Source organism: Myxocyprinus asiaticus, chromosome 18 (genome assembly GCF_019703515.2).
Source record: "Myxocyprinus asiaticus isolate MX2 ecotype Aquarium Trade chromosome 18, UBuf_Myxa_2, whole genome shotgun sequence".
NCBI lineage: Eukaryota > Metazoa > Chordata > Actinopteri > Cypriniformes > Catostomidae > Myxocyprinus > Myxocyprinus asiaticus.
Window position 1 is genome coordinate 25741387 of NC_059361.1, and position 27327 is coordinate 25768713.

The 27327-nt window shown below is 39.4% G+C and overlaps 1 protein-coding gene across 1 annotated transcript in view; it reads right to left on the reverse strand.

Annotated features, from left to right (window-relative positions):
- The window catches only part of LOC127455991 (IQ motif-containing protein H-like), a 44562-nt gene that overhangs the window by 10220 nt on the left and 7015 nt on the right, over positions 1-27327 (reverse strand). The window contains exons 8-16 of the mRNA XM_051724244.1: positions 26900-27090; positions 18240-18791; positions 17445-17511; positions 15042-15125; positions 14755-14933; positions 11595-11867; positions 8623-8811; positions 4047-4167; positions 2022-2308 (exon numbers count right to left, since the gene is read on the reverse strand). Coding sequence (XP_051580204.1) covers positions 2022-2308; positions 4047-4167; positions 8623-8811; positions 11595-11867; positions 14755-14933; positions 15042-15125; positions 17445-17511; positions 18240-18791; positions 26900-27090 — 1943 coding nt within the window. The remainder of the gene's footprint in view (positions 1-2021; positions 2309-4046; positions 4168-8622; positions 8812-11594; positions 11868-14754; positions 14934-15041; positions 15126-17444; positions 17512-18239; positions 18792-26899; positions 27091-27327) is intronic.

Below are 27327 nucleotides of genomic sequence, written 5' to 3' on the forward strand. Positions count from 1 at the left end.
AACACTTTTTACAGTACATAGTAGTGATAGTCGGCCAGACTTTTTGACTATTTTGAGATTATTGACATTTGCAGATAACAGTCTTTTGGGTGAACTATCCCTTTAATCACATTTCAGCAGTTGTGTACATTACATCCCATTTGTTTTCATTACATTGTACTCTCACTGAGCACTATATTAGGAACACTATGGTCCTAATAAAGTGCCTGACATGGTCCATCCGCCTCAAGGTTCAACATGTTGTGCATTCTGAGATGCTATTCTGCTCACTACAGTTGTACAGAGTGGTTGTCTGAGTTACCGTAGCTTTTCTGTCAGCTCAAACCAGTATGGCCATTCTCCCTTGACGTCTCTCATCAACAAGGCGTTTTCGTCTGCAGAACTGCTTCACTGGAAGTTTTTTGTTTTTGGCACCATTCTGAGTAAACTCTAGAGACTGTTGAGCGTGAAACTCCCAGGAGATCAGCAGTTACAGAAATACTCAAACCAGCCCATCTGGCACTAACAATCATGCCATGGTCGAAATCACTGAGATCACATTTCTTTCCCAATTCTAATGGTTGATGTGAAAATTAACTGAAGCTCCTGACCCGTACCTGCACAATTTTATGCTTTGCACTGCTGCCACACGATTGGCTGATAGGTAATTGCATGAATAAGTAGGTGTACAGGTATTCCTAATAAAGTGCTCAGTGAGCGTATAATATTTGCTCCCTGCTATCTAGATAGCATCTGCATCGGTCATTGAAATACCCATATCGGTCAACCACTAGTGCATAGATCCTCTGGACAATAAATTTCTACTCAATGTACCTTCCAACTGAACAGTAGTTTCTGCAGACTAGGAATTGCAAAATCTGACAAGTACCAAAGCCAAATGTTGGCATTTGTATTGACTTGAGAATATAAACAGTAATCTGGGCAGAGAAAGCATTCAATCTCCCACCAAGGTTTACGACAATGACCAAGAACCCCAACGTCTGAGGAAAGGACACTACAGCCTGACCTTTTGTCTGGCACCAGTACATAGAAGGGGTGTTGTAAGGTCATGGGGCAAGGCCTTAAAAGGGGAATTAGTTTATTGACACAATAAGACCTGACAGTTTATTAGATAGCCTTTTGGCACATTAGCCCCTCTCTCCCCTGGTCACTCTCTCATCTGTACAGCTCCTAAGGGGATCCTATAGCAGTGATCTTAAAACATCCCAATAAGAGGCCTGACCAGTAGATTGAGCACTCGCACTAGCAGGGTAAGAGCAGTGAAACAAGCTCTGATAGAACACATATCAGATCCCATCTCAACAACGTCTTAACACAAAAGACTCTGTTTTCATAGAGCTGTAAAACACACCATTGACATTTAAGGGTCAACTTGTTTCTGAGAGATCTTGTTTGATGAAACAGAAGGAGCTGAGTGTTGCCATTGTTTCTGTAGCTCAAATGGAAGAGCATGGTGTTAACAATGCCAAGATCATGGGTTTGATTCCCAGGGAACACACCTATTGATAAAATGTATACTTTCAATGCCCTGTAAGTTGCTTAGGATAAAAACATCTACCAAATGTTCACTGCAAAGGCTCCACCACACTATATAATGCTTACCAGATCACTAGTTAATGAACATTTAAATAGAAATGTCATGACACTTTGATGTATCCTATTTATTATCATATATTTCCATTTGAATGTACACAAACTAATGATTTGTTAAGCATTATATACAAAACAAAAAAGGTCAAGCATCATTTGTTTGTAGATACCACTTGGTTTAATATGGTGTTATCTAATGTAATGAAATTCCAAAAGTGTCCACATAGTTTTCGGGGCCACTGCATTAATGACTTCTTAATTAAAGTTATTATAAATTCTTACTATATGAATTATAATTCAGAGAAAGCAAAAATTGACCATACTGTGGGGTTTAAGATGTTCTTACATGAAAGTACAATTACATCTACACCAATATAGGTGACATTGCTGAGCATTGACTTCAAGACTGAGTACTGAGTTGGCTCTCTAACCTGCTGCTCTAGGTTGCTGGGCTCCAGAAAGGTGACTAGATCCAGGGAGAGGTGGCCCATGATGGAGCGCTGCTGGCAGGCCTGGCCCACACGAGTGCAGATTGAGTGGAGGACATCAGGACAGATGGAAGTTTGGGGCATGGTGCAGCCCACCACTTCCAAGCCACTGGCCCCACGCAGTTGATCTCCACAGGACAGCATGCGTACATCTCCTCCTGGCTCCACCAACAGATCCACTGTCAGACATGTCACACTGTCTGAGGGAGGATAGGCCTCTATTATTCCTCCTGTGGAAGGAAATGGATACAAATAAAGAGAGAAGCACAGAGAAAGCAAGAGAGCGTACATTTTAAGCTGTGAAATCATAATGTGAGAGTGTGAAATCATATGGACTGGACAGCAGGGGAACTGACAGCACTGAGTTAGGCTACGTTCACACAGTCAGTGTTTGGGATTGACATCTGTATTTACTTATAGATGTGACTCTTAAATTGTCCTGGTCATACAACAGCTTACAGGAGCAGATTGAATACTGTCTATATGAACTAGTGCTGTCAGTCGATAAAATGTTTTAATCGCGATTAGTGGCAATTTTTTTCATAGTTAATCCTGATTAATCACAGATTTTGAAAGTAATAATCTATATATACTTAATTTCATGTAAAAATTTCCTTCTCAGGAAAGAAAACAAAACAATATGTAACAATAATGCTTTATTAACATTTTCCAAACATAGCCTTCCAGAGTATATAGATAGAAATGCACTAAAATAGCACAAATTCAAGTAACATTAAATGTTTTGCTTTAAAAGTCTAAGTCTAAGAGGGAGGTTGACTATTTGAAAGAACTATTCATTGCAATGCACATTAAATCTCTCAAACTCTCATCCTCATGAAGCCATATTCATGATATCAAGCTCCGCTTTAAACTCCACATGAAAAGCGCTTGCAAAAAAACATCTCGTTCTGCATTTTCATGACAGTTAAGACTTGACGTGCTTTTGTGGTAATTACACAGGCTGAAAAATACTTGATTTCTGTCACAAGTCCCATCTGGGCATGTTTTGTACAACAAATAGCATTAAGAGCTCCTTTCCCAATCATTTGATCTCTGTCATGGCTTTGTGTGTGTGTTTTGTGGTATGTGCGACAGTGTAATGACACCGGCGGACACATTGAAAAGGTTCCGCCCTTTTCTGACCAGTGTATATGCTGGTTTATACTTTATTAACGGTAATTGCTTTAATTGCGATAAAGAAAAATTAACGTGTTCAACGTTTTACTTTGACAGCCCTAATATGAACGAATAACACAAGTCAAAGCCCTTTTTATTCTTGAGATCTCCATGAATAACGTCTGTAACAATAGTGACTAAAGTAAATATCAAAGATATCGACTTCCATAACACTGCAAAATATTATCACAATGGACACTAAGTTATTAAATAAACGAGTTCAACACTGCAAAAAATAATTTTCATCTTGTTTTCCAGTAAAAATGTATAAATATTCTTGAAACAAGATATATTTACTTGACAAGAAAAATTGTCTTGTTTTCAGAGGAATCTGACAAGAATCTTATAAGAAAATAATCTGCCAATGGGGTAATAAAAATAAACTTGATTTCCCTTTGAATTAAGTTTATTTTTCTCTGAAAACAAGATAAACTATCTTGTGCCATTTTGGTTGTTAAGTAAATTGATCTTGTTTCAAGAATGTTTAGATATTTTTACTAGAAAACAAGACAAAAATACTAATTAATAAAATGATTTTTTTGCAGTGAAACGTGGTGTGAGTTTACCTAACTTAAACGAACTTGCTCTCAAAATTTGGCTGTATGCATTGAAAATGTAAAAGAGTCATTTTGGTAATAGAATGTGGCTCTAACCTTTATTCATAAATGAACGGTGAGTTAACATATACCGTATTTAGCATTCTAATACAGGACTGACAAAGCTGGTGTGTGAACGTAGCCTTTGATATGTATTTGGTTAGAGCTACTTCAGTGCAAAATAGGTTAAGACTACCTTCCCTGAAGAAGTGTTCCAGGAAGCTGGCCCAGGTGGGATAGAAGGATGTGTTGACCGGCCGAGCGTAGCAGGCCAGAAGATGTGGAACCTCCTCTAAGAACTTTATCATCACCGGCTCCTGCATCACATGATAGATAAAAGAACAGTCAGCCATACAGAAACTCAGCAAAGCACCTTGGATTTTATTTACTTGATAAAATAAAGCTGAGTTTTCGACCCCTATGCCGTAAAGCAATTTCTGATCTGTGAATCCGAGCTTGATGTATAACATATGCAGCAGTACATATAGCACTACATAGTGTCAATATCCCTGATGAAGCAGTAACTACTGAAGTGTGTCTTTATTTGACATGCCGCACAAAAGCACAGGCGGTGGTTGTGTTTGTGGGGAAGGGGTGATTGACAGCACGTTACCAGGGCATCACAGTAGTCTAATAGCTTTAACTGAAGGCAATAGTAACTGCACCTGTCCCCAGTAAGAACTGACACATGCTGGCAGATAAATACCTATGCAAGCCAATCGATCAGCAGATCAATCAGGGGCTGTTTCTGATCAATACAGCCCTTGTTTCTGTAACTAGAAAACACCATAATGGCTTTGACACTTAATTATGTTGTTAATTGCAATGTTTGACTTTTGTGAGTGCCTCTTGGCTAAAACCTGTTGGCTAAAAAGAAAAAGAATTTCACCTCAAGGAACCTCTCAAAACCGAAAGAACTGACAGAGCACTTATAGATCGCACCATAAATCAAAACATAAATACTTGGTTTATGTGCCATGACAGTATAACTGCAATGAGATGTATAGAAAACAGTTTCTAACTTAAGCACAACATAGAGGAGAAATATGTCTAGTTGGAAACCATTTACAAAAAGGTCCTTTAAAATCCATTTTATTTTAAGGCATATAACAAGTCAACAGGTCCTGTCGCACAACCTTGAGATGTGCAGGTTAAGTTCTAGAAGGTGGTAAGGTGAATTAAATTTTAGATATTCATAAATTCTTATCCTATTCAAGTTCACATTTATAATCTTCAATCAAATGTCACCACTGACATCACTGAAGAAGTTGTACCACAATGGGGAGAGATGCTGCTTTTGATATTCAAGTCATGAAACAGCCATCATCATATTCAAGTACCATAAGAACCAGGGTCAATCGCTGCGCAGTGATTTCACCCCGACACAAGCCATAAAGCACACAATGGTGCGGCAAAAAGTGTAAGGAAACGGCCCGCGTTCCCCCCGAAAGAGCAGGCGATCTGAGAATTGCCAATGCACTTCACATGAACAGCAGGGAGGGAAGGAAAGCGAGAGGGAATAATTTTTGCCATTCTTTATTTGGACTTAAACTGCGAGCTGTACTGTGAGAGAGGATTCAAGCCTTGCTTGGCTTCCACATAAAGATGAGCTATTTGACAATAGAAAAATAAAACAGACGTCTCCTGTGCACTTTGATTGCTGTTTGATCTCTACACTGGGAAGAGAAACATATTGGGGAACATTTCAATTCCAAGCATTTTCAACATTATATCTCCTATGAAAGATATGGGACTTTTTCCAAGTCAGCTAACGTTTCCTTCAGTAAGCTGTCTGATATCACTTCCATATACACTAGGAAGCACTAACATAAAAAAATTTGCTTCATGTGGTAACAGCTAAATTAATTGGTTTTGTTCAAGTCAACTAAATAAACCTGAATATATTAGGTTACACCAACGAAACTAATATTGAGGATTAGATCAGGTGTTCAAGCAAAAATGAAAATTCTCTCATCATTTACTCACATCATGCCATCCCAGATATGTTTAACTTTCTTTCTTCTGAAGAACACAAATGAAGATTTTTAGAAGAGTATCTAGTTTCTGTTGGTTCTTACAATGCAAGTGAATGGTGACCAGATCTTGGTCTCATGAAATATGAATCTCCATTTTGAATGGGTTCCAAAACAAAGCTTTTGTTTATAATATGGACATAACGTTACTTTGCGGATAACATCCCAAAATGCAACATTAACTAAAAGGGGAATGCAGAAAGTGTCGTTACATTCCAAATCTAATAAAATAACGTGATACAACATGCAATCCCGTATGCATTGAATAAAATAAGTAGGCGACAATCTGTCTATCTGTTGATGCTATTAGTATAATGCTCCCTCATGTCTAATGACCCGTGTGCTGGCAGAATGTGCATGTTTGTAATGTGTAAAGTGTAGCGTGTATGTATGGGTCCATCCAGCCGTTGAATAGAGTGAAATCCACATGTCTTTAACCCATCTTCTCTAAATAGCTTTGAGGCTCGCCCCAGGCTGAAACACCCCTTAGGGTGTGGGCCTCCCATACACACAAGCAACACAGTTTTTCTTTACTAAGCCTCTAGGTCTGTTTTCACACTATGGTTGGCTGTTCTTCAATAGGACCACATGGGTTCTGGTATTCTTCCCCCACTGCATTAAAAGAGACTCCTTACACAATCAATAATTAAACAATGTGTACACAGTAAATAGGGTAAATAGAGGGGGAGCAACAGAGGTCTATGCAGCAAGGCCTGACAGGGAAAATTAAAGGGCACATTATACTGAAAAAGACAGCTCCCAAGAGAGGCAAAACAGCATTTAAAATCCTTTGACTTAAAACTACAGCTAAAGCCAAACACAAAACTTAAATGAAGTCGCCCAGCACTGATAATTGCAGACTGATAATTACAAAATCATTGTAATAATTTTCTGGTGTCTTTAGACAGAGGAAGAAAGCTTCCAAATGCACATTTTAAAAATTTAATTGCAAATATGCAGAAGCAAGTCATTATATATACTAATCATTGTGCTTTAAGAACAAAAGGCAATATTTACCCTTTATTACCCCTGCAATTAAAAACATCAGACTGATAAATCTACTCTACAATATTTCAGTGTTTGTTGCTGAATTTAAGGGCTCGGAGTAATAAAGATAAAATGCAATGAGCATAACAAAAAAGAATAAAATAGATAAATCAAAGGAATGGTATGCAAATATGCAACCATAAACAGAACTGCAAGCATTTAGAAAAATTCAGGCTGCCGGCAAGATGGGCGCATCACAACTGCAAAATTGCCACTAAAGAGTGAATACAGATCTGTGGAAAATGAATGACATGCTGAAATAACCTCTGTGCTCTCCATTCTGTTAGCAGAGCTTGCCATTGATTAAAAAGGTTGAAGAGGTAGAATAAAAGGCCCGTACTGGCTTCCATATGGCCCTGAAGCCCTAAGGGTGCAGGCCAGCTCATCAGGCCCCAGCTCCCTCTCCTCTCACTGGGACCCCAGCTGGTGAAGAGCCTCCCATTTAAAGCTCCTTCACTGCCGTCACCATAATAGAGCTTGGCTGAGCCTCAACCGCTTAACTCTGTAATTAACAGCGCCAATACAACCACAATTACAGCCCCTGATTCCTCACTCGGCCTCAGTGTGAATTAGGGACTGAGCTAATAGCTTGGAGTTAGGACGCGCAGCCTCCTCTTGCCCCAGGATAGAAGGATACAAAAAGAGGCTGGAGTAAAAATGTAGGTCTAATTTTGCACACAACCCATACGATGATAACCCTGTAATTAGCTTACACAAAGCTCATGGTGTAATGGCAAAACATGTTTTTTTTAAATCAAGGGCCAAATTGTAAGCATGTGAAGCAGGAGACACAGAAGAGGTCTTGGAGCAAGATTACAGGCAGATAAAATCAATGTGTTTTTAACGCACACAATAATTGTTGTGTTGATGGGTGTTACAGAGTGTGGAATACATTACATGTAAATTAGAATACATAAATATGCTAAAATTCAAATGACTCATAATGAATTTCCCATAATTCTGAGTCATAAGCACTCTCTAGACAACATGGCATCAAAGTTTGGCCTTGGTCGGTAATGATAGGCTTGTCATTGAGACAAGGGTTCATTTTGTACAAATTATAAATATATAAAAACTAGGCAGAACGGATATTATAATGAAAAGGACTTGTGACTAAAGTGTAGCTGAATTTGCAAAATAAAAGAAACAGCATATTTCATTTTGCATTTACAAACAAGCCACTTGATACTTCTGAATTGCTACTGTTGCACAATAGGCACGTACTAATGCAGACTGTGCATTTGAACTGTGTAACACATTTTCTCAACAGATATATTTAATGCATTTTAATGGTGCAAGCACTGTTATGTCCTCTGTCTGATCAAGAGCTCTGATCTTTTCTAAATGTGTTTGGTTGTATCACTGTAAATACCACTGTATCTGGGTGGATTTAAATTTGCTGCTAAAATATTTAAGTAGTTTAGAACTGAAATGGTTCAAGGGATAAATCTTGAATTCAATTTAAGACACTTAAAAAAAGATAGTCCTAATTAATTTAATGGGCCAAAGTGTATCTGACTCCAAGCTTATGTGTATACACATTTATCCTGATCAAACATAACCAGACATAATTATATAATTTGTGGGTATGTGTCTTTCTTTACAAAAAATAGAATCCAATAGGATTGCTGATGGATATTTTTAGTTACGACAGCTATTGCAAACAAAAAAGCAAAACAATCTTCCTCTTACATGAGCCGATGTCACCATCCACTGTTCGGGCTCATGGCGGCTGAACTCCTCCTGTGCCCAGGGTCGGCATCTTAGGTGGCAAACATCACAATAGGCAGTTCCCCGTCCATCTATTTCACTATCTATCTTGAAGAGCCATCGCTGCACTTCCATGTGTTCTGTCATCAACTGGGCCAGACCTTCATGAAGCTGGGAGAGAGACAGGAGACAAATGAAATTACTACTACTAACATATTGCAGATATATTAGATGCATCCCAAACTACACACTTCTGCAGTATTCTATGGCATTTTGTAATGTAAGTAGTGCGAGTAGTGTGTTTACACCGAAAATGCAACAAAAAGAAGTGTCCTACGTAGGGATGGGACAATATGGTTATCTCACAAATCGGTTCGATACATGATATGAGGTTAATGGTTAGATATAATCTTGATTCGATATAATAACTTTTATATCAAATACAAAGTATGACAGAAAATTGTGTTTTTTTTTTTTTAAATGTTTGAGCAAAATGCACATTATAATTTCTCATAAAAATAAAATTCTTTAATACACAATATAAATGCTCAAAGTTTAAATAATTATGTTTCTCATATACCTTTCTGTATAAGAAAAGATCACGAACAAATAGTGGGGTACATTCAGGCTGATCAGGTGCAGGGTTAGGGTTCCCTGAAAAAGTATGTAAAAGTGTATTTTTCGTTTTTTTAATAATTTGTTTGTCATCATTATTAATAACCACATTTTAACTTTTTAAAAATAAAAAAAATTCTACATTCTATCAATTAATATTATATCATAAAATTGTATATATAATAATTATGGGTAGCTCAGTGGTAAAAGATGCTGGTTACCACCCCTGGAGTTCGCTAGTTCGCTAGTTTGAATCCCAGGGCATGCTTAGTGACTCCAGCCAGGTCTCCTAAACAACCAAATTGGCCCGGTTGCTAGGGAGGGTGGAGTCACATGGGCTAACCTCCTCATGGTCGCTATAATGTGGTTCCTTCTCGGTGGGGCGCTTGGTGAGTTGAGCGTGGATGCCGCGGTGGATGGTGTGAAGCCTCCACACGCACTATGTCTCCATGGCAATGTGCTCAACAAGCCACATGATAAGATGCGTGGGTTGACGGTCTCAGACGCAGAGGCAGCTGGGATTCGTCCTCCGCCACCCGGATTGAGGTGAATCACTATGCGACTATGAGGACTTAAAAAAGTGCATTGGGAATTGGACATTCCAAACTGGGGGGGGGGGGTTGAATAATGCTATGAGCTTTCACTGTTTGAAATCATGTGTACCATTTACAAGTAATAACACTGAGTTTACATTCATTTGAATAACAAGGGCTAAAATGGTACTGTCACTTTATGAGTTCAACATGTCGCACACAGTGTTCTGGTTAACTTATTTTGTTTATCGCATTTGTGTTGTCTTATTAGAAATAATATTTCTTTTTACTTTTTTATCTGACTAAAAAGAACAAAGTATATTAAAGTCAAATTATTCAATGAAAGTCGTGTGCATGGATTTCATATTTGATGGACACACATAACTTGGTAGAAATGGTCCGTTTTAATTTCAAACGCTTTTCATCAAAACAAGGCGATTTTCCAGGTATTCTAGTTCTTACATTTCTAAAAGCTAATTCAAGCACTTTATGCACTTCAAGGATCTTGTGCAAACCCTGTAAACAGTGTAGAAAAAAGCGCAGTAGGGGGATACATCAAGCAATAGAGAGATTATGATATTTGATGAGTCATTTTATTTATGATCACTTGGACAGAAACAATGTTACAAATTTCGAAATATTGAGTTTTGCCTCGATATGGTTCGTCATATTTTGGTTTGCGAGATATCGAAATTCGATATAGCGTCCCATCCCTATGACTGTGAGAACCCGGATGATGCACTTCTTCAACCGTCAAAACGGAGTGTGTAATGATGGACTCTCATTATGCATTCAGCGCTCGCAGCTTGCCATATATAGCGGAAGGGGCGGAGTTATCTGGAAGCGATGATCTGACAAAACAATTGTAAATAATGGAGAATGTGGCAACTAGCGAAACTTCAGAGAGGTCAGCACCTTACAAATGTGAATTGAAACTTTACCATTACCCACACTTTGTGAATATATTAATTATTTTAGATATAAGTGTTAAACTGAGTGGCAACACCACTTGCGTTCGAAATGTCACTTCCATCAGCTGTTAAACGGCGAATGCTTCCGTGCAGTAAAATAAATAAATAAATAAAAACGTTAAGTGTTCCATTTGGTACAATACTTCCCTTTGAAAATGTACATGGCTGAGTGCATAGTGTGTTCTGTAAGTGCATAGTACATTTGGGACACATCTATTGTATCTTTCTCTGTATCATTAAGTTTTACATGTGTGTTTAAACAGATACTCTATTGGTTCTCAATTCATTTTTTTCAGGACCCCCCAAGTTGGTGACCCAACACAGTACCAAAATGGCTTATCCTATAAAAAAAAAAAAAAATGTCCTCAAATGCAAAAAAATACAATGTATTAATTGGTTTATTATTGGTTTCTAAATGTCTGTTGTCAATGAACTAATTATTTATATAGTCTAAGTTGTATTTTCTTTTACACTGCACAGTTTTGCTCATGAGGATGAGGGCTTGTCACCTGTTCATGTTGGTGTCTGCCTAATTTAACAGGCTTCTACCAAGTGACAGATGAGTTTGCACCAGTTTAACTGGATGCACAGCCTTTGATGTCAACAACAAAACAAAATGGAAGCATACTTCCTTTTAAAAGTTGATAAAGTATGATACTAAATGGTTAGTTGCTTTTTATTATTTGCAGTTAGCATTGTTTTGCCCTGCTGTTCATGACTCTATCAGAACAGACTTGTGCCCCATTTTGGGTGGCAGCCCATCAGAACCACTGCTCTATGCTTTTATTAAAGTTGATAAGATCCCTATGTGTGAATTCTGAAGTTGCACGCTGACCTGCACCAGTGTGTATATGTCCCACTTTCCTGGAGGCATGTTGACTCCTGCCCCACTGAAAATTCTTCTTCCTCCAGATTTAGTGCCATATAGCTGAGCCACCGCAGGCTCTGTGCCTAAAAGAGGAACTTCCAGTTCATCTGCCACAGCCAGGTCATCAATGTGGGTGGCACGGCCAATCATGTAGGCCTGCTTCCCCTGTATCAAATTCTTGATGCACTTTAGTGTCCTTGGGCTGTACTTCAGGAGCGAAGCTAGACACATGTTTCGGTGCTGAAAGAGAATCATTGTGGGATAATGATCACAAGTGCACAGAACAGACAACAAGATTGAATTTAACATGCAGCATTATTACGCTACTTAATGTATATAAAGTGCTCTAATAAACAAAAACAGACATATGTGCTTAATATGTACATTTCCCTCCCATAAGTGAAATCTTAGAGGTCTTTGTGTACATAAATAACTGTCCTTTCCAATCCAGCTCTAAGGTCTTACCCCTCCCTTTGTCTATGGCTGTAATTTATGAGCATGTGCACACACACTGGGCCCGTTACGTGCAGCCGGACGGGTCACAACCTCTTATGTACTCCAACACGTTAAATTGATAAAGGGGAGCCAGGGGAGGGCCGTACACCTTTGCATGCTTTCTTCTTTGCTGTGTGCTTAGTGATGGGCTCCGTGGGGATAGCACTAATTACTCCACATCTGTACGTTTGATCTGAGCGAAATTGTCCCGTCTGTCATTGGCACGCCACGCTGGCAGCATTGGCTAACAGAGATTTATCCCGCTGACACGTCTGGCAGAGTTTACACACGGAGGAATCGAAAGGGAAGAGGCAATAAATAAACACAGCAGCATTGCTTGCATGCACAGTCATACAGTTACAGTACATACAACGGATCAATCATGCATAGTGCTCATTGTTGTATTGCTACTAAACAGTCCATTTTAATTACTGGTATGATTTGCAATGTCAGTTTAGAAAAAAATGGTAATATATCGAAGAGAAATTAATCTCTGCCGTTATTTATTAAATATTCAATATACTTTAGTTTTTTGTTGTTGTTGTTGAATATTTTATATATATATATATATATATATATATATATATATATATATATATATATATATATATAAACAGGGAAATTTCGACCCCCCCCAAGACAATAAGGATTTACAAAGGTATGACCCAGAATTTTTACATTTTACAAATGGAGGTTCCATTTGTTTACATTAGTTAACAACATTAGTTAACATGGACTAAGAATGAGCAATACTTTTTATAATCTTGGTTAATGTTAATTGCAACATATAGTAATACATTTTTAAAATCAAAAGTTTATATGTTAACATTAGTTAATGCACTATGAACTAAAATTAACTAACGATGAACAATTGTATTTTTTATTAACTAACTTCAACAAAGATTAATAAATGCTGTAAAAAAAAATATGTTGTTCATTGTTAGTTCATGATACCTAATCCATAAACTAATGTTAACTAATGGAACCTTATTGTTAAGCATTACCCAGTTTACAGTACTTATATATATTCACTGATCAGCCACAACATTAAAACCACTGACAGGTGAGGTGAATAACATTTATTATCTCGTGGTGGGATATATATGGCAGCAAGTGAACAGTCAGTTCTTGAATTTCATGTGTTAGAAGCAGGAAAAATGGGCAAGCATAAGGATCTGAGCGACTTTGACAAGGGCCAAATTGTGATGGCTAGACGACTGGGTCAGAGCATCTCCAAAACGGCAGGTCTTGTGGGGTGTTACCAGTATGCAGTGGTTAGTACCTACCAAAAGTGGTCCAAGGAAGGACAACCGGTGAACCGGTGACAGGGTCATGGGCGCCCAAGGCTCATTGATGCGCGTGGGGAGTGAAGACTAGCCTGTCTGGTCTGATCCCACAGAAGAGCTACTGTAGGACAAATTGCTGAAAAACGTAATGCTGGCCATGATAGAAAGGTGTCAGAACACACAGTGCATTGCAGCTTGCTGCGTATGGGGCTGCGTAGCCGCAGACCGGTCAGAGTGCCCATGCTGACCCCTGTCCACCGCCGAAAGCACCTACAATGGGCACGTGAGTGTCAGAACTGGACCATGGAGCAATGGTAGAAGGTGGCCTGGTCTGATGAACCATGTTTTCTTTTAGATCATGTGAACAGCCGGGTGCGTGTGCACCATTTACCTGGGGAAGAGACGGCAGCAGGATGCACTATGGGAAGAAGGCAGGCTGGCAGAGGCAGTGTGATGCTCTGGGCAATGTTCTTCTGGGAAACCTTGGGTGCTGGCATTCATGTGGATGTTACTTTGACATGTACCACCTACCTAAAGATTGTTGCAGACCATGTACAACTCTTCATGCAATGGTATTTCCTGATGGCAATGGCCTCTTTCAGCAGGATAATGCACCCTGCAAAAATTGTTCAGGAATGGTTAGAGGAACATGACAAAGAGTTCAAGGTGTTGACTTGGCCTCCAAATTCCCCAGATCTCAATCCGATTGAACATCTATGGGACGTGCTGGACCAACAAGTCCAATCCATGGAGGCCCCACCTCGCAACTTAAAGGATCTGCTGCTAACATCTTGGTGCCAGAGAACACAGAACAACTTCAGAGGTCTTGTGGAGTCCATGCCTTGACAGGTCAGAGCTGTTTTGGCAGCATGAGGGGGATCTACACAATATTAGGCAGGTGGTTTTAATGTTGTGGCTGATCGGTGTATATAAAGCTAAAAATACAAATTTTACAACCACCAGGTTCTTTTGAGGCCATTAGGGCAAGATTATTGAAACCACTTCATTTAACAAACAGGTCGTCTCTGACGCCCTCTACAGGAGAGAAATAAATTGCCACTATTTATGTTTACCACTATATTTTAGAAAGCACTTTGAGGGGAGATAAAAGGTTTGTGATTAAACAACTAGAGAATATTTATTGTTTATTTTAGGTTATTATTTAGGTTTCATTTTTTGTTATTATTACTTTTATTACCACCTTATTTTCATCTTTATGGTTTTATTATATGTATTGATGCTTTGGTAATATTGTATGTAAAACAATCACTGAAAGAGTAAATTGTATGATTTTTATGTGTGTGTGTGTGTGTGTATACAGTATGCATTAATGTGGTACACCATACTGAAAAATACTCTAGTGCTTCTGGCATGAGGATGGTGAAGCGTTTGGCACAGTGGGTCTGAGGGGCAGAAGCATCACTCAGCTCAACGGCTGCCTGCAGGCCCAGCAGGTTAGTGTAGTACTGGAGCAAATCCTCTCCCAGACTCACCGGAGACACGTAGATCACCTCCACATTCTCATCTGTACATGACACAAACAGTAATGTGTTTGCTTTTATGTATCTGCTGCTAATCAGCTTTGATCAGCCACAATTTGAATTTTACAGTGTGTCAAGCTTAAAGCCCCTACCTCTGATGTCACATAGTCGGCACATCTGGGTATTCTGGAGTATATCGAATCCTCTGAGACTGAGACGCTGGTGCTGGGAAAAGCCTATCAAATAATTTGAAATTAAATTTCAAAACACACATTTTAAGAATAAGTGAAGTCAGGTCACATCAACTCCTTAAAAATAATGCTTTGCAAGATACAAATCTCTATAATTAAATGATTAAATGCATGCAAACTAACAGAGCAAGGCAATAAAAACAATAGGGTTCAACTTATTAATTATCTGAGCTCACATAGGCCTCTCCTCAGCTACCCCCAGTGCAAAAAGCACACTCTATCTGCTGGTGATTACAATTCACACTATCCACTTCATCGTCTCCAAAAGCCATCCTATTTAGGTAAGTTGGTTGGGTGTGGAGTTGTGAGGCCTATTTGTAATTTTCCCACACCTACTACCTGTCCTGAATTGCGTAGATTTTGTGGAATGGTGGGGTATTACCGTGGGTTTGGCAGAATGTTGTTTCACCTTTGACCGATTTGTTAAGTCCAAACATAACATTTTGGTGGTCAGAAAAGTGTCAGCAGGCTTCCAACAATGCCAAAGCATTACTTGTTAATGCTCCGGTACTCGCTGCTCCTAATTTTGAGAAGCCCTTTTGTCTTAATGTTGATGCTAGTGCTTGTGGTGTTGGTGCTGTCCTTCTACAAGATGGCTTGGATGGTATTGAACATCCTGTTAGTTATTTTTCAAAGAAGTTCAATCATCATCAACAAGTCTACTGTACAATCGAGGAGGCCCTTGCCCTTGTTTTAGCAGTTCAACATTTTGAAGTATATCTGGGTTCTTCATCTGTTCCAATTCCAGTGTACACATCATAATCCTTTAGTGTTTTTAGATCTGATGCACAACCAGAAACAAAGGACTATGAGGTGGAGAATTATTTTACATTCTTATCCTCTAGAAATAAAACATGTGCGAGGAAAAGATAATCTAATTGCTGATGCTCTTTCCAGGGTATAAAGGAGTGTTCTGAACTTTGTGTTGTCACTCTTTCTCTGTCTCGCTATTTTGAGTAACCTAGGACCCAGGATATTAAGACCTAGAGTGGAGTGGAGATGATGGTGTATTGGATTTTTGTATTTTGTTATACAAAAATACTTTCCCTTTTTGTTCTTTAGGTTCCCTGGGGAACCTTTTTAGGGAGGGAGGTGTTACGATCCTGGCTGTCCTCTTCCCATGGCTGCAGCATGTGGGAGTTCTGGTTGGCTGGAGGCGTAATTGTTTAATTGACTGGATTGGGGATGTGGAGTATAAAATAGTAGTTCTCCCTAGAATTGAGGCTCATTGGCACACTTGCTCTGGTTTCTCCTCATGGGTGAAGGTTCACCTCTTTAGAGGAGTCATTGACACAACTCCGGTTTGATTCTCATCGGCAGCTTCCAGCTCAAGTGATATTTGCTTTTGTTTAATCCCTAGACATTCTTGTTATATGTTTGTTTATAATAAAATCATATTTTAATTGCACCCTTGAGTTTGACTCTATGTTGCGGTCTCAAATGAGCCGGCCGTAACAAGTTGTCAGTGAGAAGCAACAGTTTCTAATAAAAATATATAATCTAATATGGGAAACTGAGGCTAGCTGTCACACTTTTTACTCCACTGAATGTTTCTCAGGTTAGGTTTAAAAGTTAATTGAAAGTTTTTTTTTTTTTTTTTTTTTTTTACAAAAAACAACAGCAACAATGAACATTTCCACCATTGTATGACCGTGCAGGAAATAAGATACAGTTTACTGAACACACTGTGACAACTTGCCCCAAAGGTGGGGCATGTTACAAAAAACATACAAAAATATCAAACCATTGTTTTGGCCAACAAATATTGTAACACATAAATTAAAAACATTTAAAATACATGAAACAACTTGTCCTAACCTACCCTTGTCCTGAGAACACAGTTCAACCTTTTGGTTAAAATAGACCTTTTTTATACTATACAGCTGACCATTGCATTAATGTATACTAGTGTGATTTTATTGTGTACCCAAAAGCTATTACAAAAATATGATGATACTTACATTTTAACTTGGAGGAGAGAATTCACACAAAAAAAAACAAAAAAAAACAAACAAAAAAATTATTTCAGAGGATTTGATTTTTAATAAGGATTTGGAAACCAACACACATAACTACTACTAAAGAAACCACACACTTTGTATGTATTTGGACTTTTGATTCAAAGCCTTATAGTTCCTGAGATATAACCCTTGTGTCTCATCTCCCCTGAATTGTCTGTTTACTCTCAAATACTGTAACTAAAAGATGAACTTCTCCTAAATGCTCCTAAATAGTTTTATTCTTATTTTTTGTCCTAAAATATTATCTGACAAATATACGTCATAACAGATGGAAAGGCATTACCCAATGATGGGACATGAATGATAGTCCTTTTGTTGGAGGTGATGTGTTTCCAATTGGCTGCCAGACCCTGTGAATCACAGACAGCAAATCAGAAATTTAAAGTGATGAGTGACAGACAGCACCCAGAAGAACATGGATTTATCATTTTGTCGGCACACTGATGGCGGCAAAGAGGGAAAATGATGCTTGTCTTTCTCCTTGGGTCTCATGGAGACAAACCAAGCATAAATCACATTAATTAAATCAGCTAAGTGCATACTAAGAAACATCTTCCCTCTATTAATTCAATTAGCAGGCTACATGAAGCTTTCTGCCAGGGGAAGATTAAGGATTAATTAAAAGGATGTGAGTGTTTAAAGGGTGGAAACATACACAAGCTTGTGTCTCTTCTCGCAGTGAGTGACGGTGAGGATAAATGAACATGTGGGCACTAATTAAGAGACTTACTAAATTCATAAAGATGTTACAGGAATGACAGCACAGATAACATCTGTTCTGACAAATGGAAACTTAGTCCTTAAAACTTAATGGGGCTATGTGATCACAATCATTCTTTGTATAAGCACCATTGCATTCAAAGTTTGTTTGTTTTTTTTCAGTCTAGTTATATGTTTGCAACTCAAATAAATGTAGAGGTTGAATTTACAACAGTAGGATACAAGACCTCTTCAGTACTTGGATTTACAAGACTGGACAGACAGGTATGTTTCAGCATATGTGTGTTTGTGAGTAAGTATACGCTCTTGTTAAAGGAATAGTTCACCCAAAAATGTTATATCTGTGTATTTGGTTCACCTCTGCCCTGATGCGGTAGTTTTCCAGGTGGCTGAGACGTGAGGCCTGCAAGCTCTTCCTCAAATGGCTCAGTCTGGCACGCTTCAACAGGCACATGGCAATGATTTGTGCTGCCCATTTGGGCAGGAGTTGGAGCAAGTAGGCGGCACGGGCAGAGTAACGCCTCCAGCAGGTCTGGATTCGCACTGCCGCTGCCTGATGGCCCCCGCTGCCTTTGTAGCGCTGGCCAGGCTGACATATCAGCTCCCATACCTCATCCCTGTTCTCCAGCACTGAGAGCAGCTTCTCCACATGAGCACACTGGCCCCTGCTGCCTCTCCAGTCAAGCTCGCCGCTCTGCACCCAAGCTGCCAGCCGCTCCCCGCACACCCGTGCCAGTGGCAACGCAAAGTCCGACAGTATCTGCTGCAGCTGCTCCAGAACCTCCACAATTGCACCCCAGTACAAACAGTACTGCTTTTTAAATCTACAGTAGTCTGGAGCACTTGGATCAATCTGACCCTCAACTATGGTGAAAGGATATTTGCTGACAGCAGTTGGCACTGGAACATTCTGAGAAGTAAGAAAAGATCAAGCATTACAAAGGTTATTGAAATCAACTGGGAAAAGTGTCTTGGATCAAAAAACTGTCTATCTGTCCAGGAAACTCTGTGTATATATATATATATACTGAAACAGAATCGAAAAACAACTGTAAATTGAGCTTTTTTGTTGCTGTTGTAGCAAGTCATAATTATAAAAGAACAATGGCTTGCAGTGCACCTAAAGCTATTTCTAACACATTCAACATTGCTTCAGGGGTAAAAGGTCACTTTACACTTGAAAAATTGATTTTCAGTCAGTTCTACAGCTAACTCCTATGACCAGACTGAATACTTATTTGTTTATGGCAAAATACACTCAGTTCAGTTTAGGGAATTGGTGAAATGGCAGATTCACATCATCAATGTGTAGCCGACAAAATTGCTGCAAATCTTAAGTCTACATGGACCAGAATCTCTAAGGAATGTCTCCATTGCCTTGTTGAATCAGTGCCGGATTCCAGATCTGGGAGGAAAGTGGGTGTCCTACACATTACTAGAAAGGTGTACCTAAAGTAGCCTCTGAGTATATACACTATATTGCCAAAAGTATTCACTCATCTGCCTTTAGACGCATATGAACTTAAGTGACATCCCATTCTTAATCCATAGGGTTTAATATGACGTCGGCCCACCCTTTGCAGCTATAACAGCTTCAACTCTTCTGGGAAGGCTTTCCACAAGGTTTAGGAGTGTGTTTATGGGAATTTTTGACCATTCTTCCAGAAGCGCATTTGTGAGGTCAGACACTGATGTTGGACGAGAAGGCCTGGCTCACAGTCTTCACTCTAATTCATCCCAAAGGTGCTCTATCGGGTTGAGGTCAGGACTCTGTGCAGGCCAGTCAAGTTCTTCCACACCAAACTCGCTCATCCATGTCTTTATGGACCTTGCTTTGTGCACTGGTGCGCAGTCATGTTGGGACAGGAAGGGGCCATCCCCAAACTGTTCCCACAAAGTTGGGAGCATGGAATTGTCCAAAATCTCTTGGTATGCTGAAGCATTCAGATTTCCTTTCACTGGAACTAAGGGGCCAAGCCCAGCTCCTGAAAAACAACCCCACACCATAATCCCCCCTCCTCCAAACTTCACAGTTGGCACAATGCAGTCAGACAAGTACCGTTCTCCTGGCAACCGCCAAACCCAGACTCGTCCATCAGACTGCCAGATGGAGAAGCGTGATTCGTCACTCCAGAGAACGCGTCTCCACTGCTCTAGAGTCCAGTGGCGGCGTGCTTTACACCACTGCATCCGACGCTTTGCATTGCACTTGGTGATATATGGCTTGGATGCAGCTGCTCGGCCATGGAAACCCATTCCATGAAGCTCTCTATGCACTGTTCTTGAGCTAATCTGAAGGCCACATGAACTTTGGAGGTCTGTAGCAATTGACTCTGCAGAAAGTTGGCGACCTCTGCGCACTATGCGCCTCAGCATCCGCTGACCCCGCTCTGTCATTTTAGTTGCTGTCATTCCCAATCGCTTCTGACAGTTGACTGTGGAATATTTAGTAGCGAGGAAATTTCATGACTGGACTTGTTGCACAGGTGGCATCCTATCACAGTACCACGCTGGAATTCACTGAGTTCCTGAGAGCGGCCCATTCTTTCACAAATGTTTGTAGAAGCAGTCTGCATGCCTAGGTGCTTCATTTTATACACCTGTGGCCATGGAAGTGATTGGAACACCTGAATTAAATTATTTGGATGGGTGAGCGAATACTTTTGGCAATATAGTGTATGATAACAGTATGTTTGAAAAGCAAACAATTATTAGAAATAAAAGACACATTAATGAGATTGGAAAATGTTGAAAAGACATTTTGTAGCTGTTTTTGAAGTAATATTCCGGGTTCAATACGGAAGTTAAGTTCAATCAACAGCATTTGTGGCATAATGTTCATTACCACAAAAAATAATTTCGACTCTTCCATCATTTTCTTTAAAAAAAAATAAAAATTGAGGTTACAGAGAGGCACTTTCATTGGAAGTGAACGGGGCCAATTTTTGGAAGGTTTAAAGGCAGAAATGTGAAGCTTATAATTTTACAAAAGAACTTACATTAATTCTTCTGTTAAAACTCATGTTATTTGAGCTGTGAAGTTGTTTAAATTATTGCTTTTACAGTCGTTTTACGGTTTACGGCATTACAACATCATGGCAACGAAGTTGCAAAATTGGCTATAACTTTACACAAAAAAGGTTACTAAGTAATTTTATCACACTTAAATGTTAAAATGTGTATTGTTTACATCTAGTAACTATACTTTTGAAACAGTGAGAATTTTTTTTCAATTAACATTTTTATTGATTCATAAACATATAACAAAATAAAAAACACAACATATATACACTGAATCAACATTTAACCCCCCCAATACCCCTCCCCAATCACCAAACCCACCCTAACCTCCAACGAACACCCCTGTGGTCACAATTAGATACACAAAAAAACAAACAAACAAACATAATAATCATATATAATTAAAACTAAACATCTCTCTCCCCAGCCCCTCCCCGAGAGTCCCCCAAAAACACAAAGTAATTTCCCCACTTCCTGTTAAACAAATTCGGAACCCCCAGCCTTCTGCTTGACATCTCTTCAAAAGCAGCCACCCTCGCCATCTCCGCACACCACTCCGGAAATGAGGGCACCCTATCTGACTTCTATCCCCTTAAAATAATTAGCCTGCCAACTATAATGTTGGTCAGAATAAAAATTTGTATGTGTTTATCCCCAAAATGTATGACCGCCCCATCGCCCAAAATACAGAGTCTGGGGCAGAGTGAAATTCAAGTGCCTAAAACATCACACAAAAAACTCTGAACTTTCAACCAAATTCCTGGATCTTAACACACCACAAAAAAGCACGGGTTGTGTCTCCATCTTCTGATTGGCATCGGCAGCAGGTGGGTGTGCCTTTAAGACCAAGCCTATACAATCTAGAGGGGGTCCAATAGAATCTATGTAAAATCTTAAATTGCATAAAGCGCACCCTTGCATCTCTAGATGCAGACTTGACATTTTTTAGAATCCTAGCCTACAACTCCCTCCTCCAATACCAAATTTAAATCTTTCTCCCATACTCTCTTGAGAGAAGTTGAAGCTCCATCCCCCAGATTCTGAATTAGCAGGGAGTAATACACTGATACCTCATGACCTTTTCTGAAAGCCGTAATCACCTCTCCCAGAGTATCTGCTGCTTTAGGGGGGTGTGTGCCACTCCCAAAAACAATGCAGAGCAGGTGGCGCAGCTGTAAATACCTATAGAACTGAGATCTGGGAATCCCAAAATGTTGAACCAAATTTTCAAAAGATGTCAACACTCCACTCTCATATAGGTCACTGAGTGTAGTAACCCCCTCACAATCCACTCTGACCAGCAGAAAGGGTACTTATTAATACATAATTTAGGGTTCAGCCATATGATGCAACATTTAAATAAATGTCCGAATTAAACACTCTGGACACTTTTGTCCATACAGAGTGCATATGCGAGATAACGGGGTGTAATTTAACTTCTCCGATTAGTTTGATAGAAAGGCTTTGCAATGGCAAAATAGGGGCAAGAACTTCCAGTTCAATACAAAACCAGGGAGGGGCTCTCTCAGGTGGAAGTGACCAGTGAGCCAAATGTCTGAGACCGAATGCATAATAATAAAACAAAATCTTGGGTAGGCCCAGCCCACCTTTGTTAATCGGTCTATGTAACTTATTAAAATGTAATCTAGGATGCTTACCATTCCAAATGAAGGACTTCGCTATACTATAAAAGTGCTTGAAGAAAATGAGGGGGACATCTATAGGGAGAGATTGTAACAGGTAGTTAAACTTTGGATATACAATTCATTTTGATAACATTAACCTTCCCAATCATATATTAATGTAATGAAGCCCACCTGCCCACGTCGCTCGAAAAACTTTTTATTAAGGGGTCAAAATTAACTCTAACTAAATCAGACAAATTTGCTGGGAATAAAAGGCCCAAATACTTAATGCCCTGTTTGGGCCACTGAAGGCGCCCAGCTGGAAAGCCATTACTGGCCAGTACGCTGTCAGAGCCAAAGCTTCGGATTTAGACCAATTGACACTGTATCATGAGAACTTAGAAAAGGAATTAATAATTCTGTGGAGGCAAGGCATAGATCTAGTAGGGTCGGAGAAGAATAATAAAATATCATCTGCGTAAAGCAAAAGCTTATGCACCACACCTCCCACCACCACCCCTGGAAAATCATCCTCCTTTCTTATCGTGGCTGCTAATGGTTCCAGGGCAAGACAGAACAATAATGGGGAAAGAGGGCAACCATGCCGGGTGCCCCTATCCAGAGTAAAATAATCTGAAATTAATCTATTTGTTTGTACCGCCACTACCGGGTGTCTATAAAGTAACTTGATTCATACAGTAAAAGTATTCCCGAACCCGTATATTTCCAAAATCTTAAAAAGATAATCCCATTCTACCATATCAAACGCCTTTTTGGCGTCAAGTGAGATGGCAGTGACCAGACTCTGATCATTCGCCACTGACCACATGATATTGATGAAATGCCTAATGTTATCAGAAGAGCTGTGGCCCCGAATAAACCCCACCTGATCTATATGTATAAGAGATGTCATAACTTTACTTAATCGGTTAGCCAGAATTGTTGACAATATTTTTACGTCTAGCTGGATCAGAGAAATTGGATGGTAACTCTTACACTCGCTTGGATCTTTGTCCTTTTTAAGAATCAGACTGATCCGGGTTTGTGTCATGGTTAGCAGAAGCTTTCCATTCTTTAATGATTCCGTATAAACTTCTAACAAAAGTAGAGCCAGTTCTGTAGCATAGATCTAAAAAATTCAGCGGCAAAACCATCTGGCCCCAGAGACTTGCCTGTAGGCAAGGCCTTAATTATCTCACCAAGCTCCTCCAAGGTTATCTCAGCATCAAGAGAATTTTTTTACTCGGTCGTCAGTTTAGGGAGTTCTAATGGTTCCACAAAGTTTCTAATATCTTCATCAGTAGATGAAGACATGGAACTATAGAGATCAAGATTTTTTAAAAGCATTACTAATATCAATGGCCGAGGTCAATATTTCACCACCAGCAGATTTCACTGAGGGAATTGTAGAAAAAGACTCTCTCTGCTTTATGTATCCAGCCAAAAGCTTCCCTGCTTTGTCCCCCCGACTCAAAGTATCTGAATATACTTTTGCCCTGAACCCGACTCTTGCCCTGAATAGCCAAAACTCCACCTTCCGCGACAAAATAGTATTATATCTGGTATTTCAATCGGGTCAATTCTCTGAGGCCATCAGACAACATTTGACGCTTCAGCTCTGTCTCGGCACTTTTAATATTCCCTTCCAACTCCACGAGTTCTCGTGCTTTGGATTTTTTGATAAATGAGGCATACTGTATGATCCGACCCCTAAGAAACACTTTAAGTGCCTCCCAAGCCACGCCCACAGAGGATACTGAGGACCAGTTGGTCTCCATATAAACATTGATTTCAGCCTTTAACATTTGTTGGAATTCAGGATTTTGCAAAAGGGATTAATTAAAGCGCAAACTATATGATTTATTTTTCTCCATATGTGGCAACACCTCTAAACTCACCAGGGCGTGTTCTGAGACTAACATTTTTCCAATTGAAGAACCAACAACAAATTAAATGAGGGACTTATATATATAAATATATATATATAAAAAAAAATCTATTCTACAATAAATCTTATGAACTGATGAAAAAAATGTATAGTCCCTACCAGATGGTTTCAAATGTCTCCAAATATCTGTAAGACCAAGATTTGTACACATCCTGTGAAGCGTCAATGTTGCTCTAGGGGGCTTGCACACTTTTGCTTCAATATGATCAAGGACTGAGTCCATCAAAAAGTCTCCTCCCAATATTATATCATGAGGGGTGCCAGCAGCTTGCAACATCCCTTCAAGATCTATAAAAAAGCCCTGATCATCAGCGTTAGATGCGTAAATATTAGCCAAAATCAACCTTTGCTCCTGAATTTCTGCTAAAACAATAATGACTCTTCCTAATTTATCATTAATATGTTTGAGACATTTGAATTGTAGATGTTAACTTATCAATGTAATGACTCCCCTGCTCTTACTTGAGCCAGCACTAAAGAAAACATGTCCACCCCATATCTTCTCAGATTTTGCAGCTTCCTGCGGGGAAAGATGCATTTCTTGAAGAAACACTATATCATATTTCTTACATTTAAGAAAAGAAATAACCTTCCTTCTCTTTATGGGGTGCCCCAACCCATTCACATTCCACGTGGAGAGAGACAATCCACTCAAATTAACATTTGACATTTTGACATATTAGAAAAATTTGATTGTATGTCAAAAATAAAATTATAAAGACCACATTCCACATTGGTTCAACAATCAACCCCCGAACTTTCCCCAGAACAAAAAAACAGAAAAAAGAAAAACGCGCACGACAGCGCCAACCGGCGTCCATCCCTCTAAACTCAAAAAGTCCATGTACGCCTACGACAGCCCCCGTGACAACTTTGCCGTCGGATTGATCAAGTCCAGTGTTTCTATACAAATATTTGTAAAACAGAATTACACAACAGAAGATAATCTATAAAACAAACTCCAGACCATAAGCGGAAAAATAAATAAATAAATAAATAAATATTGCACAAAACCAACTCCAGCAAACAGGAGGCATAAGCACCCAAAATGAGCAGATTCATCCACAAGCTGTCCCGAAGAAATGATATTACATAAAACAAACTCCAGCCGCTAAGCGGAACCAGCACAAAGCAATACGAGAAAGGTGCCCAGTTTCCTCAAACAGTCAAATGTATGTTCAGTGAGTCAGGTCCACTAGGCGGCAACATGAAAATCACCAAATGGCTTACTTACTCCAATGTTTTTATGAAGGACAATGCTTGCTGTGGGCATGTAAATTCTCTACGGCCATCCTTAGTATCTATTCTCAGTTTGTCCGGAAACATCAGAGCAAAAGCATCCTTCCGTTGATGTAAGAATTTCTTGCATTCCTTGAATCGTTCACGTTTCTCTTCCAATAAAGCTTTCCTTTACTCCTCGCCTCGCGTAACATGAGATCTTTATCGGATGATCTCAGAAATTTGGCCAGAATTGATCCGGGCCTGTCTCCCTCAGCGGATCTCCGAGCCGGGACTCTGTGAGCTCACTCGATTTCCAGCTTATGGCCTGTTATGTCGAGCAGACTCGGGAAGAGCCTGTCTAGGAATTTTACCATATCTCGGCCTTCCTCATGCTCAGGAATTCCAACAATTCGGATGTTGTTTCGACAATTACGATTCTCCAAATCCTCCAATTTTTCCCAGACCTGTTCCAAATCTCCCTTGGTTGCTAGCGGGTTAGCAGCTAATTCCCTCTCCGTTGACTCCAGATAATCGATCTGTTTCTCAATGTCCGACACTACTGAAACCATCTCAGAGAATTTTGTCGCCATGGAAGTGATCGATCGACATATTACAGCAAGATCCTCCAAGTCAGCAACGACCTTCGTCAGCATTGCCGACACATTCATCAATTCACACCGGATTTCTTTCAGTTCACCGTCCGATTTGAGTCCGGGGCTTTCGGCCTGCTGGGGAATCAGCTTGAGCACATAAGTGTCTTTTAATATCTCCAGAGCCTGAGGATTTTGAATTCTTTGACATATTGTCTTCCTAGAACAGTTAAAAATCAGGGTGTATTGAATCTCACCAGTTTATGACACAAATAGTAATAAAACTAGCAAAGTGCACAGAGCTCGCCGCTCACACGTCAACTCCTCACATAGTGTCATGTGACTTCCGAAACAGTGAGTATTTGAACATCTACAGATTGGCCCCATTTACTTCAATTGTAAGTGCCTTACTGTAACACAGATTTTTGCTTTTTTTTTAAGAAAAGGAGGGCTGAGACGAAATAATTTTTTTAAATCAATATTATGCCACAAATGCATAGGATGTTTTCAATGAATGGAATGTTTCTTTAAACTAGCTAGCAAGCAGAACACAATATTTAGGCTATATGCTTGTCTTTAATAATGTTATTTACTTTAATATAAAAGATAATACCTCTAGGTTAAGTGGAGTGAGTCGGGCTAACCCGTGAATCAGGACTCTGTTGTCAGAGCTTATGGATGCAGCTGAGGGAGGGGGAGTGCGTATAGTCCTGAATGGTAGACCCTCTGTTGTTGACCATCCTAGAGCCATTCCATCCTCTCTGCTCACATCCATCTTCCATTTACATGCCTTTTCTGACACATCTATCAAAAGATATTAAGAACTACATTTATATTCAATTGAATAGCAACTGTAAAAAGGTTACAATCAGATAACATTTATTTAGCTATTTATTTTATGTATTTTAGTGGACCTTTTTACACTGTTAGGAAAAATGAAATAAATCATTAAGCAAAGAATAGAACATAGAAATACCAAAGGAGGCTAGTTTTGTTCTAGTTTTGAGACTATTACAGTCTGTTCCCTCTTGTTAATATTAA